Source organism: Amblyomma americanum, chromosome 5, assembly GCF_052857255.1.
Source record: "Amblyomma americanum isolate KBUSLIRL-KWMA chromosome 5, ASM5285725v1, whole genome shotgun sequence".
NCBI classification, from domain to species: Eukaryota; Metazoa; Arthropoda; class Arachnida; order Ixodida; family Ixodidae; genus Amblyomma; species Amblyomma americanum.
This window is the reverse complement of record NC_135501.1, coordinates 166,490,467-166,507,869: the sequence shown is the minus strand read 5'-3', so window position 1 is coordinate 166,507,869 and position 17,403 is coordinate 166,490,467. Positions and strand designations below refer to the sequence as shown.

The 17,403-nt window shown below is 43.9% G+C and overlaps 1 protein-coding gene across 1 annotated transcript in view; it reads left to right on the top strand.

Annotated features, from left to right (window-relative positions):
* Positions 1 to 17,403, top strand: part of LOC144132953 (uncharacterized) — a 48,543-nt gene that overhangs the window by 8,182 nt on the left and 22,958 nt on the right. Inside the window, exons 6-20 of the mRNA XM_077665707.1 lie at positions 649 to 815; positions 2,282 to 2,363; positions 3,615 to 3,686; positions 3,774 to 3,860; positions 5,983 to 6,129; positions 7,381 to 7,531; positions 8,908 to 9,020; positions 9,425 to 9,463; positions 10,000 to 10,140; positions 11,264 to 11,389; positions 12,093 to 12,269; positions 14,969 to 15,157; positions 15,898 to 16,007; positions 16,142 to 16,222; positions 17,057 to 17,170. Of these exons, the coding sequence (XP_077521833.1) occupies positions 649 to 815; positions 2,282 to 2,363; positions 3,615 to 3,686; positions 3,774 to 3,860; positions 5,983 to 6,129; positions 7,381 to 7,531; positions 8,908 to 9,020; positions 9,425 to 9,463; positions 10,000 to 10,140; positions 11,264 to 11,389; positions 12,093 to 12,269; positions 14,969 to 15,157; positions 15,898 to 16,007; positions 16,142 to 16,222; positions 17,057 to 17,170 (1,796 nt within the window). The remainder of the gene's footprint in view (positions 1 to 648; positions 816 to 2,281; positions 2,364 to 3,614; positions 3,687 to 3,773; positions 3,861 to 5,982; positions 6,130 to 7,380; positions 7,532 to 8,907; positions 9,021 to 9,424; positions 9,464 to 9,999; positions 10,141 to 11,263; positions 11,390 to 12,092; positions 12,270 to 14,968; positions 15,158 to 15,897; positions 16,008 to 16,141; positions 16,223 to 17,056; positions 17,171 to 17,403) is intronic.

The following is a 17,403-nucleotide window of genomic DNA, read 5'->3' as shown; positions in this document are numbered from 1 at the left end:
ATGAGCTCCTATACTGTGAGAAAGGGCAGGGAGTGGAAGTATCGCTCTCATTATGGTCGATGAAGTCACAAAGTGTCATGATCCATAGCGCAGCAACAAAACAGAGGACGAACACAAGCGCTAGCCCGAACCATCACCTTGTTAAGTCACAAAGTGTTCGACACTTCTCCACGACCACCTCTACTCTAGCGTAGTCACCCTACCAACTGATCTAACCAGCCTATGCCGGAGTAAACCTGAGTTTAAAAGCGAAAATAACGCCATTTTTAGTGGGTGTATGGTAATTCCTCAAGAAAGAGGTTGTTATAAACTAGGGCAGTGTTAACATCTTTCGAATTTTGAGTTTTCTCAGTTAGGCCTTGTCCCATCATCCTCCGGCCATGATGGTTTGGTAAGTCATCAGAGCGGGTACCAGGCGATGGTTCCAGGTTGCTTGCATAGACCAGAATTAATTTTTAAATATTTGAGAAAGCCATGTAACTTTTTTATTCATAAGGCTGGACCTTAGTAGAGGCTTGCTTTATCCTCTACCTACAATATAAGGCCTGCATTACTTTCTTACTGATAATTTCATCATCACGAGAATTGACATGATTATGGTCATCGGGCCTGACGACGTCAGATTGATGTGAGGCATTGATGTTCCAGCGTCTTGTGAACCTGACGCTAGAACAGGAGTCCAGTGGCACCCTGGATGCCTCCGGGGAGCAGCTATGGGGCGGTGGCGATGCGGCTTCATCCCAGGTGGCTGATTCTAGGCTAGGCGTGGAACTGGCTGACGCAAAGGCAAAGCTTCGCCGTTGCCAGCAGGAACTGTGAGTGCGGCTGCAGTCTCGTGCACTTGCTTCACTTTCTGTGCTCTGCCTCGGCACGCCGCAGTAGCGGAATGGCTGCGGCATTTGACGGCAGAGAACATGATGCTGTGGGGTTGAATCTTTGCTACAGCGGCTGTTTCAATGCGGGTAAAATAAAATTGTGCCAATTTGCTGTTTGATATTAATAGGACGTACTGAATAACCCCAGATGATCAAACTGAATTTATACAGCGTGGTAGAGTGTGCAATTGCCAGTGTGGATAAAAAGTGTGCCGGCCTTTTTTTTTTTCCAAGGGTTATCACCATGTGATTTTTGAAGAAACCATCTTTGCACGAGTTAAATGCCCTCTGCAGTTTGTTACTCTGAGTATAGGCTTTAAAGGATTTGACAGTGCGTGAAAACAAGTCGAAAGTGCTAGATTTCACAAATGAAGTTTATAGTTCAGTGAAGTCAAGGCATACGACTACATTTTGGCGGACACCTTCAGGTGTTTTGGCAAGCTTCACGGTTTCCACAGCACTGCATAGAACTGGTGAGACGGAGCACAGCCTCGTTGCATTTTTTTTTTGAGGCAGGGTCTTAATGTGTCACATCAGCATATCTTAGCTTCAGTCATGCACTGACAAACTGATTATGGTGAAGATTCTTTTTTCATTGAAAAAAAAAAAAACCGTGAGGCACACTGGTTTATAATGACTCAGTGCTCTGAACTTCATACTTTAAAGAGAGCAAGAGGTGGAAACCTAGCAATGAAGCATTTGCAGAAAAGCTGATGTGGAAAGTGCCGGAATGTAATGCGCCGGGTATCTTGCTTGCAGTAGTGGTTTTTTGGCCATGAGCAAGCTTCCAGAACAACGAAACTGTCCAGAGTATAACCTGGCTGTATAGAGGTTGGTGCTTAAAGCAAAATTGTGGTGGCTGCCTGTGACAGCGGTGTGGGCGTCTGTCTTGTGTCGCTTTGATGCTCTACATGCTTTGAGTTGTGTTCTTGAAGCAGCAGTGTATTAAAGCTTTGAAAGTGTCGCTCTTGTACTCATCTTTGGCTTGACCTTTCTTGCACCCTTTTGTATACTTGTATTTGAATGTTCTGTCATTTCTAAAGTGCAGAGCTTTATTTTCCCCATTAGTAGCAGCTTACCGTCTCTGTTAGCCCATCTGCTCCAAGAAAGCTGTCATCGGCTATCATCTCATATTGTTTTGTAAAAAAAAAAAAATCTATGGTAGATCGACACCTGTAACATGACTGTTGTATCACTTTCTTAATAATCAAAGCTCTGTGTTTAGTTAGCATGGCATATATGCCATTCTGGGAAAATTATTATCTATCACCGTATGTTGACTTCATTTTTGTGTCCATGTGCCTTCAGAGCACAGTGTCACCCAGTGTTTTCATTGCTTTTGTGCATAGTTAATTGGCAGGTTCTGCTTTGGAGACATTTTTTTTGTCATGATGTGTGTGTTGCAGAGAGGAGAAACTTGAAGTGCTGTCTGAACAAAAAGAGGAGCTTGGTCAGTTGAAGGAGGCCATTGGTCGTCTACGACAGGAGGTAGGACCCATTTGTCTTAGAATTTACTGATACCGGATTGGTCCAGGCACTTCTTTAACCCTGCCTTGCCATCCTACAAATAACTTCTTGCCATTACTCTTGGGCAGAATCATGAATGCATTATAACAAACTTAAGTCAAGTAGGAGAGCGCCCACGGTGGTTCTGTAGTCCAGGGTCTCGTGTGTAATGGCCTTCCAGTGTCGCATAGATGCAAGATGAAGTTTTGAACTTTCAGTGCATTGTCACCCACTTGCTTGAAAGACCACATACACACTCATAGAGGCAAAGGGAGTTTTGTCTGAGACCACATTTGTATCAACAAGCCGCCGCGGTGGCTGAGTGGTTATGGCGCTCGGCTGGTGGCCCGAAAGACGCGGGTTCGATCCCGGCCGCGGCAGACGAATTTTGATGGAGGCGAAATTCTAGAGGCCCGTGTACTGTGCGATGTCAGTGCACGTTAAAGAACCCCAGGTGGTCGAAATTTCCGGAGCCCTTCACTACGGCGTCTCTCATAGCCTGAGTTGCTTTGGGACGTTAAACCCCTATAAACCAAACCAAACATTTGTATCAACAGTGAGTGGCTGGATGTCTATTTCTTCATGAACACATACAAGAGTAAATGCATGAGCCTGGTGTCCCTTCCGTGATAGCCAAGTTCCTTTGGGACCACATTCAAGAGTCTAAGGTGGTCATAATAATCCAGAGCTCTCCACTTTAATGGGTCTCACTGCCAATGGTGTAACTTTATCGCATGGAAATGTGTTAATTTCTTCATGTATATGCAACAAGCAGAAGCAAGAGAAAAGTAGCAGCTCCAGTCAGGGATAGTGGAAGCTTATCATTTAACTTCCTTCAATTGAAATGAAGCTTCACAGTACTTTCACAGTAGTAACACTCTTTCGGCCTCCCACCAGTGCACATGTCATCATTGGTCAGGAGTGGAGGATACTTCTAAAGGAGACGATTCGATTCTTCGGCGAGATGCCACCGCCTCAGAGTGAAATAAAGAGGGTATCACTTAACATGTGCGAGGTTATGCACTCTCTGCTAGTTATCAGAGAATTTTCACCTAACTTGTCATACTTTTGATGGCCTGCGCGGACAATTTTTCGTTTGCACCATACCGACTTCTTAAATGGGCTCCGAATTTTGTGACAGTAGTGTAAGCCAAGTACTAAAAGCAGAATGATTTTTTTTTTCTAGTGCTTGGAAGTTGCCATCACTAATGGCTTGCTTTTTTTTTGTTCCAGAACCTAGAGCTTGTGCAAGATGCGAGAACAGCCAAAGCATATAGAGATGAAATTGACATTCTCAAGGAAAAGGTCAGTGTTTTATTTAACAACTTTTATTTCGAACTTGTATATGGAAAAAAAAAAACAGCTTTGACACAATGCTTGCGTTCTATGCAGGTGTTGAAGCTGGACAGACTAGAGACCGAGATACAGAGGTACAAAGACAAGATGAGCGAGCTCGACTTCTTTCGCAGCAGGGTAGAGGTGAGTGTTGAATGGCATTCCTTGTTTTAATGAGCTTCACCATGAGGTTACTCTTATTTGGACTGGTGGCTCCTTTTTGTGTGCGACTAGTCATTGTAAACTGATTATTTCATCTTAATACTAATAGCTAAGGCTTCTAGTTTCATGCGATACCACGAAAAACCGCAGATTTTAGTATTCTTCATGGAATTGTGTGTGTTAAGTCACATTCTTTTTTTTTGACGATACAATCAACCCTGAATTTATTAGACTCGAAGGGGATCATGAAATAGTTCGATGTATCAATAATTCGATATATGAAACACTGCAGTATGTAAGTGTAAGCCTGCTTTAAGGGAAGACACTGGCCTTGAACTGGCCACAAAATGCAAAAACTTCGATTTTTCAAAAATACCATACAGTAGAACCCCTCTATAGTAAAGTGACTTGGACCAGCAAAAATCTTTACTACATATCAGTTGGTGATGACATGGCTTTGAAGATGCTCTCTGGTAATAAATTGGCCACTTACTAAACACAGTGTTGGTTCATAAAAGAAACAATCACAAATATGTTCCATCGTGCTCTTATTGTCTCTTTATGTGATAATTATTTATTTTCAGTTATCACATTTCATGTTACCACGTTTTCGATTTTGTTTATATCTTGAGGAAGTATCGCATTTGCTCAAATACAATGTGGCTACGAATGTAACGAGAGTTTGATTTCATGTGAGAAACAGTTTTTGCGCGAACACGGCGTCACTATCCGCAGCCTGAGCGCCGTTTTTAAGAGGCAGTAGTAGTTAAATGCGCGACATATCCGAGGCGTGGCGGTACCGCTCACGCAGTGACGCCGCGCATCTGTTTCTTGCCGCCCTGTGCTTCCCGCTGCCATACTGCGAATGTTTGCCCCTTTTCTATCTTTCCCTACTCTTAATGCATTTTTACGGTCTTCACTTTCTCAGTGACCCGCGCCTCCTTCTTTCTGCGTTCATAGCCGGCTTTATTTTTTTTACGAGCGCGCCGCGCGTTTTGCTTAACGGCCCCAAGGACTTTAAGAAGTTGGCTTCTCCTCACAGCTTTCGAGCGTGATGGTGAAGCGATCTGAAAGGGCACCGTTTTGCCGTCTTCGGTATGCAATTACCCCCGAATTTCGGCCTCGCGCGTACCGCGTTGTCATCATTCTGTGGGAGGTACGTCGCCACGGCCAGACCCTCTTTACTGTAGCCGTTTTATTTGAAAGAAATCTTTACTATAACCGAAAAAAAGAAAAATGTATACTCTAAATTACCTACCTGCTACGTTTCAAGGTCCAATTTCACTTCCAGCTGCTAAAAAACTGACATATTTGACACCTTTGAAGTGCCGGAATGGCGATTTTATAGCAAAATGTGGCAGAACTTCTGCCCCGCTGCTTCCCGCAATTGTCATACAGCAGCACTTTATGTTACATCAGGCAAAGTACAGATGCAATTAGGACTACACTGACGCTTCAAAGTAAGTCTCATGTGCAGCACATGGACCCTAATTTTTATAGTCAAAAACATTGAACAAACACACAAATGTATTTGCTGCTGAATGTTATGGTATCCTATTAGCTGTGAGACACATCATAGAAAAGAAAATATGTACATCAGTCATCTATACAGGCTCCCTAAGTTTCCCTATTCCCTTGCAAGCGGCACAAGAATCCAGTCTTAAATAGCATGCCTTGGCATGGTAGGTGTTTGGCTACAGCTTCATTTTAGTCAGCACCAAGAAATACTAAGGGGAAGTGTCTTAAGAACCCATAAGAAATTACCTCATAACATGGGAACAAATTTAGATGTACTGAAAGTAATTATATTTTTAAAAACAGGAGGAAGAAGTACATGTGCACTTCTAACTTCATTACGATATCTCTAATAATCAAAATCTCTTTAAGACCAGCCTTTCCCTTTAACATCTCTTGCCAATGAAGGTTGAGCACAGCAAAATTAATGTACTGTGAAGATTTTTGAAATCAAATGAACATCTCTGGAGGGCATGGTGAGTGGATCAGTTGTGGATGTGACATTCAAGTAGCCTGTCACAGCTGGCATTGCTCTGCAGCATTGTGGAAGTTGGTCGAAATTTGAGACGGGAGTGATTGGTGTTTTCAGGAACTGCGTGAGGACAAGCGCATCTTGGGTGAGACCAAGGCCATGCTGGAGGAGCAGCTGGAAGGCAGCCGACGCCGTGTGGAGCATGCAGTCCAGTTGGAAGCTCAGCTGCTCAAGACCCGTGCCCTGCTCAGTGAATGCACCCTGGTACGGGCTCTTTGTTGCCAAATTACTTTTGTTGTTTTCCTAGTGTTTTATGGCGTCCTATGCTCATTCACGAGCTTGATATATATATTGGTTGATGGTATAGCTTTGAGGAGATGAGGAGATATTGAAAATTTTTTAGTCAGGTATGAATAGGCGAGAAAAAAAAAAAAAAACTGGCTTAGAATATCAAACTGGCTACTAAATCTTTATTTCTTTTTGAAATTGGTGAGATAATAATAGAGAAGGGAAAGTGGAAATGAATTATATTCGATATTCTTTATAGGAGTCAAAAACGCAAACGAGGAACAATTACTGTTCTCTTTCTACTTCACTGCTGCCACATCAGTTGCCATACTGGCCTGCAGTCAGTTTCATTCCAATCGTGTAATGATTTTTAATTTGCATGCAAAAACTTTCACTTACTCAAATGATATGACATTCAACAGCCATGGTATCTCGTACTTGTATTCTGCAGCTGGCTGAAAGCCATCAATTCGATGCCTTGTGCTGTCAGTAAGTTGGCCTGCTCTGCTGGTTTACTGCACTTACAATGCTTAATATTTCATTAGGTAAATATGCTAAGTTTGGACGCATTGAGGAGCTGTTTGAGTGAGTTTACTGACTGATGGGAGTAGGCATGCAGATGCAGCAACGGAGGGCATTCTCTGGACGAGGTGTTCATGTACCAGTACTAGAACACAGCGGACACGGCAACAGTTAAAACTGTGATTGGAAATGCCGGCTAAACGCCATGATGGTGGAATGATCACACATCACTTTGTGTATGGCACGTACAAAAACAGCAGAAGCTAGAACACAATGGGCACCAGCGTGGGGCATTTGTGGCGTTTTTCCTTTTGTGTGCTCTTGTGTCAGCGTGCCAGCGATTGCTGTGTTGTCATTGTGTTACTACTGTGTCCACTATTATTTCATGCCATTTGTTAGAGCGATACATGATGAGCCAGCACCCCTAAATTGGGGATATCAAAGACACCGACCAGTTGTGTTGGATGTTCCAGCTCCTTTGCTGGGAGCCAAAATGTCATCTTGCAATACAAGTGGCTATCACCCTTGCTGTCCCCTTCTGGCCAGACTGGATTCTGTCATGCCATCAACTTCATTAGCTCACCTGCTGGGTGTCGTGGCAGTCTGGGATTGTTGTGCATGCTTCTGTCGTCATTTTGGAGCCGGCAGGGTGGACGTGGTGGATTCCTTAGTGGGTAGGTCGTGACCTGCGGGCGATTGTTGCAGGAGCGCGACCTGGACCGGAGCCAGGTGCAGAAGCTGCTGGAGCAGAACGCACAGCTGCGCCTCGACCACCAGGCTGCTCTGGACGAGAACGTGCAGCTGCAGGGGGAGCTGCAGAGGCTGCGCTCTTCCTCCACGCAGGCTTCTTCCCCACGTGAGTGGCGGCGGTGGTCGTCCACTTCTTTTCATTTGCGTAGTGAAAGAGGTCAGTTGCAGCACCAGCCAGTTCAAGATTTGAGAGTTGCTGGTGAACAACCTTAGACAGGAAACACTGGTAATGCAACATGTATACACTTGAACGCTAACCAGCGACTGGTATGTTGTAAAAACATTCAAGAAGGAATTATAATAACTGCACAACTCCAACCAAAAATTTTAACTTTAACCCAACCTGGAGACCCGATTTTTTCAGGATTCGGATGAGAATCGGGTCTCCAGGTTGCGCACAAGCCCACAAACACTGTTGCGCTTTGCCTACCTGTTCCCAAAGACCGGCCGCCGAGAGAAAGAGCCCAAGGCATTGTCTACCAAATTCCATGCGCTGACTGCGACGCAAGCTACATTGGCGAAACCTAAAATTTCAAAGAAAGAATTCGGCAACATAAAAACAACGTCCGCAAATTCGCAAGAGAACGCAATCCAGTAGCCGAACATTCCGAGGACTCAGACCACAGAATCAACTTCGAAAAAACCCGCATCCTCGGAACCGAAACAAATTACCACAAAAGGCTCCTTCTGGAATCCTGGCATATCCAAACCACCCCAAACAACATCAACCGCACAAAAGGAAACCTGCCCCCAGTATATGCCCAGGGACTTTGCTCTTCAACTCAACGAAAAAAACTCGCCATTCAGCACCTCCCTGCAGTGCACCAGCGTGACTAACAGCCTAACCCCCCCTCCCCCTCCCCTGCGCCTTTCGCATCACAGCTGTCGTTCCTTTGACCCCCCTCCCCTCCATACTTAAAGACGCTTAGCTACTGCCCTCAGTCACCCCTGATGAAAGAGCCGAGTCAGTCGGCTTCGAAACGTTGGGTTAAAGTTAAAATTTTTGGTTGGGGTTGTGCAGTTATTATAAGTCTTCAAACCCAACCAGACAGGCAAATCTGTCAAAATGTTTAGTTTTCAAGAAGGAATTAACATCAGTTTTTTTTCAGTTGAATGCCTTATCATCTAGCTCATATCCAGCTGCTGTTCAAGAAGTCTCTTTTTCGATACTATTAGAGTATGAACTGCATTTAAGCAGGGGCTGTTGGTCACATGTATGTTGGGGGCTGCTTCAGTGCTATTGAAGGTAATGATCGCAAGAAGAAAAGGAAAAAGAAGAAGCTGGACCTGCAATGCAGGCAGGAAATGTTTTATCTTTGACGTCAGATTTATTCATCATTGAGAGCTGTGCTGCATCCTGCATGCAGCTGAAGACCCTCCAATCTACAGAATATTTTATATGGCAGAACACTGCTAAAACAAAGAACCTTATAATTGAAAACACGAGAGAGGGAAAGAGGGACCATCTTCAATTCTGTGCAGGCACAGAGAACAGCCTGCTGGAGCAGCTGAACACGGATGCTGAGACCAGGGCGCTGCACTTTGAGCTGGAAAACAGGCGACTGCAGGTCCTCCTTGACGAGATGAAGGCTCAGGTCTGCCTTTGCTCCATTCTTAAAAATATGTGGAATAAGCAAGAAGTGCTCGTTTAATAAACTTGAAGTCAATTACAAGCAGGCTGCTGCCAATTCATTTTGTTCATTCTTATTTTGAAAGCAAAGGATGATCTCCTGTAAAATGAATTCTGTCATCGGGCTGAGTAGCCCTCTTTGGTAGCAGGGGGCAATGGTGGATGCTTGCACTGCAAGTAATGGGCTTTTGTTACATGCTGACTCTCCTTTCTTATTTTTTATTTCATAATTGAGGTACTTTGATACGCACTGAAGTCTTTGTATTCGGGTGTTTTTGTGGTTTTTCACGAAATCTGTGTATAAAAGCACACTGCGCTTTTTCTGATTTTCGAATTTTCACTTGCTCTCTCTCTCGGTGTTCATGCTAGGTGGAGGAAAGCCCAACAAAGGATGAACTTCGGGCACAGGTGAGTGTACCTACAATCATAATTACTGTGAAAAGTTGTCTATAACAAAAGTAAGCGGAATTCAACCACTCACCACTGTTAGCTGACTCCGTGACTATACAGTTCTTGTTGATAGCACTCGCATTCAAGAAGTTACGAGAGAATTTTTTATGCTTTTGGAGCAAGCCGGCTGACGGTTATTAGTCTCTGATTTTGTTTGATTAGTGATTAGTTTGGCCTTGGTAGGTATCTACAAACCACACTTCATAGGCTGTGCAATCAGCAATGACCACTAGTATCACTTAACTTGTTGTTCACTTTTGTTATGGTTTAAGGTTATGATGCTTGTGTATAGTCGCCTTTTTTTCTTCATGTATGTTTTTGGAGAGAAAGAGAGAGAACTTCAATGACAGGAAAGGCAGAGAGGTCGGTTGGTCGAAACTTAACCCTAGCCTACTGCTTTACACTAGGGGAAAGTGGAATGCAAGGAAGGGTCTCAGTTGGTAATATAAACTGAGCATATCATGCCAATGTTGTGCAATGGCGCTCTTCTTCAGTGTGCAATAGCCAATGAGCGACTCGAGCAACTTGAACAAGAAAGGACGACACAAGAGCAGCAGCGGGAAGTTGACCTTCGTCGAATAGCAGGCTTGGAATCGGAGAAAGTGGAATTGCAACGTCAGCTTGAGATCAGAAAGGTGATCTTTCTTTATTTCAATTAGACAAGTCCTCTTGATGCTGTGCTCAATACCATGCTTTCAAATATTGAGGTTAAACTTGTGCATTTTATTATTCTCCAGCGAGATTTGTAAATCAGTTCGTGGAAGAACTTATTAAAAATTGCTTCTCATTAAGTAGTTCTTTCCATTCAATTGCACATGAATCTTTGTGTCCGAAGTCTGTGAGCATTGTAAGTGTGGAAAGCATCGCTTTATGCGTATATTGCCACTAATCTGAACCAAGGACCTTGTTAGCCCATCTCATTGCAGATAGCCAGCAGCAGTTGTATGCTGGAAAAGATTTAGGTTTAAACTTGCAGCAGCACTTGCTGAAGTGCTTTATTTCAAAAAAATTTGATTTCAGTGTACCTTGTGCTATAAAGGTGTTGTGAAAATGAGTTAGAACGCACTGCCTGCTGATTTGTTATGCACATTTTCTTTTCTTTATTTTTTGTGTTGAAGCTTTTGGCTTCATTTGTACTTGGCTGGTGTGGAAGCGTTAGGGCACTGTCACTCTGTAATGGTCACTTATCTTGCCATGCCATATTGTTGCAAATAAGCATTAGACTACGCACAGAGATAGTCTAATAGGGTGATCAAGGAAATGAATGAATGAATGAATGAATGAATGAATGAATGAATGAATGAATGAATGAATGAATGAATGAATGAATGAATGAATGAATGAATGAATGAATGAATGAATGAATGAATGAATGAATGAATGAATGAATGAATGAATGAATGAATGAATGAATGAATGAATGAATGAATGAATGAATGAATGAATGAGCTGTTTATTTAGAAAGGGAGGCTCAAGGCCGTTTGTTGGGGAATTGGGTTGTTAAGGACGGGAAAAGTAGGGGTCTATTGATAAATGAAGGGACGGCATGCAAGGGAATGCATTAGGTGAATAACTGGGGGTCTGTCAAAACAGCAGAATGGGCTTTAGGAGAAGAGAATGGTTGTCGAGGGTGGCAGAAAACTTTTTGGCATCTGCTGATGTGATGCGAGTCACAGGAGAGGTACTACCAATAACACTTACTGAAAGAGTCTTCTGTCATTCTATGGTGGACTTAGCACTGGTGGCGATCTTTTTCAGAGCGAGTGTGCAAAGATGGAAGAAGTAGAAAAGGCTGCTGCAGCATCGAACTTAGAAGCGCAACGTCTTCAGAAGGCTCTTGATGCGTCACAGACCAGGCTGTCCACGTGTAGGACAGAACTCCAGGTGAGGAGGATAGACAGCCTTGCAGGGTGGCAGCCTCTGCAGTAGTAGTGTGGCAGCTGTACAATATGGTGAATGCTGTATCTAAGACTCCAGAGCTCATGTATTGTAACTTAGGTATGTGCCACAAAGTGCACCTAGTTTTGAGTACCAGCTTGAGCATGTTGGGAAAAAGTTCACAGCTGTGGAGGAAGTAAACGAAGGGACACGTTAGCAAGGATCAAAATTGTGAATAACTACAAAACAAATAGCGTGTTGTTGGCATATATCCTTTTGTTGACTACCTAGAGCTGCAGGGAGGGGTGGACGGGGGCTTCCAATAATATATATTTGGAATCAACTTTTCTTTGGCCGCCAAGAGCTGTAAGTTGGCACAGTCAACTTACATGTGGCAACATGTTGGTATTGGTAGGTTTACTGTGAAGTTGGTTAAAAAATTACCACATGCTGTTACCATATAATAAGGCTATACTAAGTAGTGAAAACTGTTTGTTGCAGTCACACGCAGTTGTAATTTATATAATGTTACATTATTTGCAGTGGCAGTGCTGTGGTAGGCGTGCTTTCTGAAGACAATAGTTTATGTACCGTCAAGTAGTCGAGGCACTTGTGAAGCATAAAATGAGAACAAACTTGCCAGTTATGGTGCACTTTATAATGCATGCACTTTTGCTCTACCAACTGCCTTGTGATGCTCACCCTGCAGGCTGCGGAGGCAGAGAACGCAAAGCTTCAGTCAACATTGGAGTCGCTCAAGAGCCAGCTCCAGCGGATGCACAGCATCGAGTTGGAAGGTGCAGACATGGAAACGTGGCTGCACCGTGTTGAGCAAGAGCGGCGGTCGCTGGAGCGTGAAGCAAGTCGGCTTCGGTCGTCGCTCCAGGTTTGTAGGCGTTTGAATGTATAAAAGCTTGTTTTTCCCTGCTGGATGTTGTTGCTTTCAAATTTTGGCACATTTTTTAAGGTGTCTTTTTTCTTATTCCTTTGTCTTTTGTGAAACGGAAAAAGAAAAAGGGCTATGAAACTGAGGTTACTGGCTTACACAGCTCGCTGGGATGAAGCTGAAGACCAGGAATCTTGGGTGGAAGTTTGCAGTTTCTTGCAGTTTTGTTAAATAGTCTTTGCAGAAGGTTTGCACATGATGTGTTTCACTGTCTGCTATCACTTCTTTCAGTGTAACCTAGCCGATGCCTTTGGGTCGGTGTCTTTGATTAGATACTGGAAAAATGGCTTGCATGAGCCAGTTTTGGCACATTTCATCACGAGCATGAACAGTATTCCTTTGCCACCAGAGTGTACACATAGCTTCTCTCTTCTTTGGCACTGCATTCTAATGGCAAGATCGCAGCCATGAAACAGAAAGGAAGACACATAACCAGTCATGTGCTGCCCTCTTTGTTCCGTAGTTTTACACATGCCATGAACTTCCAAAGAAAAGACCAACTAGCTGAACATCATGTCGTTTTTAGCTATATTCTTCCTATCTTTTCATTTATTTTCACCCTTGCATACCATGATTACTCGTTTCTAACAGGCATCTGATTTTCATGTCTGTGAAAACGAGTACACAACATTTGTGTAGAAGCCTAAGCAGCATTTATATCTGATTTCACTTCGGCCCCATCGCTCTTGGCCACTTCTTTGCTGCCTGCATAGCACGTTGCCTTCCCTGCCACCATCGTGGCAGTGAGACTTCATAGGTACCGCAGAATTTTTACACATGAACTGGTGTAAAAATTTCCAGTATTGTGATGGTAAATGGTGGCTAGGGGAAGCATACCACAAGCACTGTGGAGTCTGATGCTGTCAGCTCGTGACAAAAAACCTGAAGTGCCTTTTTGTGATAGCAGTGACGCTTTGGCTGTTAGGGCTGTTTTAGTTTGAACCTGATTATGGAGTTTCAAGGCTCAGCTTCTGTGAAAAGAAAAGGCGTGCATTAGAATTGAGTAAATATGGTAATTTCTGCACATTAAGTAAACATGGCAATTCTTTATGTGCACATGTCATTCTGTAGTTTTTGCTGCTGATCACGTTTCAGAGCAGGGGCAGCTTTACTTACCTCTCTGTTACTGCTGCATGCTGTGCGTGGTTATAAATAAGGGAGAAATACATATTCTCCACTTGTCCGCAGCTGACAGTCAAGCCGCTACCCCAGCTTGTGATCGCCAGCCAACCATGGCGGCCCATGTTCTTGGGAGCAAAGGAATACGACAGTGTGCTGAAGCATTTAATTCTGGCTAGCAATACACGAGAAAATGTCCCCGAGACAGGCTACACTAGAGGCTCAAGGACATCCAACTCACTGGCTTAATTTCAAGCTAAAGTTCACCCATATCAGGGCTGGGCAATGGTGACGTTCAAAGGCAGGATGGAGCAAGGTTGTGAGATCCATTCCCGCGAGGTTACGTACCGCTGACAAAGAGTGGAGCCAGGCATGGTCATCGGTACGCTTGAGCTACCTGGGCTCAAGACCGAACATAACCCTTTCGCTGTGCCTTTGTGGCGCTTGCACCATATGTGGCGTGTGCTACACCGACACAGGCACCCTCTATTAACTAGCACAGCTAAGCAAGGAAGGGTGGGGATGTTGCAGGAGGGTTGTGCAAGGGAACTCAACTCCAGGATTTGGTTGCCTGGTGAGTCCCACACAATACTTTATTCCCATTCTGCACATAAAGACCACAGGTTTCTCGTAGGTTTCTTAGTTTATGTGTGTTCTCCTGCATAAGTGTCAGTCTCTATACGTGGTTTTGTAGTGATAGCTACACTACGGCACCCCTTCGAGCCTTCAGCGTGGCCACTGTGGCAGTGCCGTGGCTGGTCACGTGGTTGGTCATGTGGTGCGGAGCAGCTGCTGCTGCTGGCGGCGCGGCGGCTAAACTGAGCTGCAACAGCTGTGCGCATGCACCGTGTCAAGTGGGACGAAGATGAAGAAGGAACGCCCAGCGGAATGGAGCGGCGAAAGGCTGACCTTGCAAATCAACTGAGCAAGTTCCACTCGGCCAGATGTAGCTATCGCGTCGCTCCAGGTTTAACCTGAGCTAAACCACGGCCAATTTTTTTTAAGCCCTAATGACATTGCTTGAATGGTCAGAGCTTCTTGCTAGCAGTAGTAATGAGGCGTCATCCCTCTGGCACATTCTGTAGTGCTGCCTTACTTTCACATCCCGAAAAAATACAGTGTAAAGATGAGGGCTTTACTCCATGCTACAAATGTATCAAATGTATAACCGCAGCCAATATGACTTGAAATGAGTTGGCAGTGACCAAACTCAGGTTCTGCATTATATCGAATGAATGCTCATTCACTCAGAGTGTCAACATGCACAATGCACAAAGATTCAGGCTACTCTGGCCTTTTCATTGGCCACTAAAAGCTTGACTTTTCTGCTCTGCTGGATTCACACTGTTTCCTGTCATGTATCTTGTGTGTTGCAGCTTATATTGAGGACTATAGCACATAGGGATTACCTAAGTGCCATCATATTTACTTGCCTATCATATTTGTGTCTGTAATTTGTTTTTGTTTTTTGTAACATGGATAAATGACTGACGCATTCCCGAACTTTGTTGTCCATCCAGGCCAAGGATGAGTCGTTGGACGAGCTGTCTTCACGTGTGTCTGCCCTGGAGCGTGAGAACGAGCAGCTACGCCGGGAAGCTCAGAAGGCAGCGGCTGCAGCTGTGCATGTGCGAGACCTGGAACATCGCTGCCAGGAGTTGTCACAGAAGGCTTCGTTGGAAACGCAGGCACTTAGCGATCTACGACAGGTACCTTGTAGATACTGTTGCCTAATTGATCCTAGTGCAACTGTGAAAAAGCGTTGATTAGGTTATGAATGCATGAAATACATTATACAGTGCAATCCACTTACAACGATACCAGATATAACGATATATCACTTATAACGATCAAATTTTTTACATTTATCAATTCTCCCATTGCCTTTATGTAAAAATAAACTGTATACAACGATAGAATTGTTGGCGAAATAACGGATACAGCAATAGGATTTTGGCCGCCCGGAAGGTGTTTATGACCAAAATTTGCCCGAAACTTTGATGAAAAATAAAATACTTTGAAGCGAATGACTTAAAAACTCCAAAAACAGACCGCGTGGTTAAGCCCGTGGGAAAGCATTGCCTACGGCCTTGGGAACCAAGCGCTATCGGCGTCACAATCGCTGGAGGGAGAGCTTAGCCAGGGACGTAAAGGGGGTGGGTGGGGGGATGCTGATAGTGCCTTTTTCAGACTAGAAAAGACATTCTGGCGTGAACGGGCAATTACACATGGGGGAATACATGGGTGTGTTCTTTTTGTTTGTTTTTTTGCCGGTCCAGATAATGATAATCTACATCTACATTTTCAATTTTCCTGGTTTGCATGTTTTTTTTCTTCAGCCTTTTCGGTGGAGAGGGAAGGACTGACAGTTTGTGGTTTCTCACTGAGCCTGAGTCTATGAGAATTTCATTATTCTTTCATCTTCTTCTCATTTGCCTGCTCTTTTCAGGAGCTGGTAGAGGAGAAATTACGCAATGAGCAGCTGACCAGTGAGCTGGAACGCATTGCTACAAGCTTGGAGCTGACGACAAGTTTGTGGAAGACGCAAAGGGAGAACAGGTGGGCTTGCACTAGAAGTGTGACTCTTTCTGTCACATAGGATATGTGCTTTACTAGGCTGCTTGCCTGATGCATTACTGGCACAGAATTTTAAAGAACTTGCAAATTCACAGTTTTTTTTTTTCTATGCTCAGTCGGGAGACACAGGAGTCGCCGAGGGAGACAACCTTTGCGCCTCTGTTCTGCCTGGAGAAGACCAAAGCAGTCTTGGAAGAGTAAGTGCCTTTTATCATCTTGAGTGTCATCACATGATCATAGGGCTCTATTCTGGCTAGGGATGCAGCTAAAACTATGCCGGATGTCACATGCTCTAGTATTTCTAGGGGTGCAGCTAAAACTATGCCGGATGTCACGTGCTCTAGTATTGCACTTGTTAATGCTGTGCAACTTTCGAAGCCCTTTTAATATGTCTCTCATTCTAATGAGTTGTTTATTATGCATGTGATGAATACCATACAAAAAAAAAAAAACTTTCTGATCGTTACCACACCTGTGTAAAGGGATATTCTTTGACAGCAGTTTTCAGTCTTCTACAGCACACGGCGAGGGTGCAAGTGCTAGTTCATACTGCTTCACACAGAGGGCGCCGCGGATCCTGAAAAGGCCTTGTTGAACCCTTTTTAGACTTTTTTTCTTTCCCCCTCATCATCGTACTTGTCCAGTAGACATTAGATGCTGAAACAAATTTGACTTTGACTTCTAAACCTGTTTAGTGATGCTTGTAGTGCACCTAACGCTCTTAGAGAGATTAGTTTAAGCTGGGATTCTTTCTAGCACAAGGAGTAACTTCTGGAGATTAGCTTTTAAAGCAGCATAGTAAGCCACAAGGCACAGTGTCTACATGAAATTACTGTCAACTCTGGTTGATCTCAACTTCCCATCAGCATCTGGTCAACCAAAGACGCCCAGCTTAATTCGAACTGTGCATAGTTCAAACACGTTTTGGTCGTCTTTGAGTGCAAATTATTGAAAGCCAACTTTACAGTGTTTTTGTTTGTTCCATTTAATGTTCCTAAAACAAAGAAAAACCTTTCTTTATTTGTCTCCAGGGTTGAAAATCTGTCCAGTGTGAGTGCAGAAGACAAGCGTTCGAAGGCCGACCGAGAAGCCCTCCTACCCAAAAGCACCGAGCTGATTGAGTGTGTCCCAGAATTGTCGAACAGGTATGCACTGCAATGTCTTTGTTGATGCCATTAGCTTTCTGATGGTTGGAGTTTCTTCGCGAATGTGTTTTGTTTGAGGTTAAAAGCATTGTTTTTAAATATGAAAATAAGGGCACCTGCAGTGAAGCTTGTTTGTTTCACCATAGCTAGTGGAAATATCGATACATTCATTGTATCTTTCCTTGCTGAAGTTATAGGGACACTGGGGATGCGCTGAAGTTACTCTGTATTGA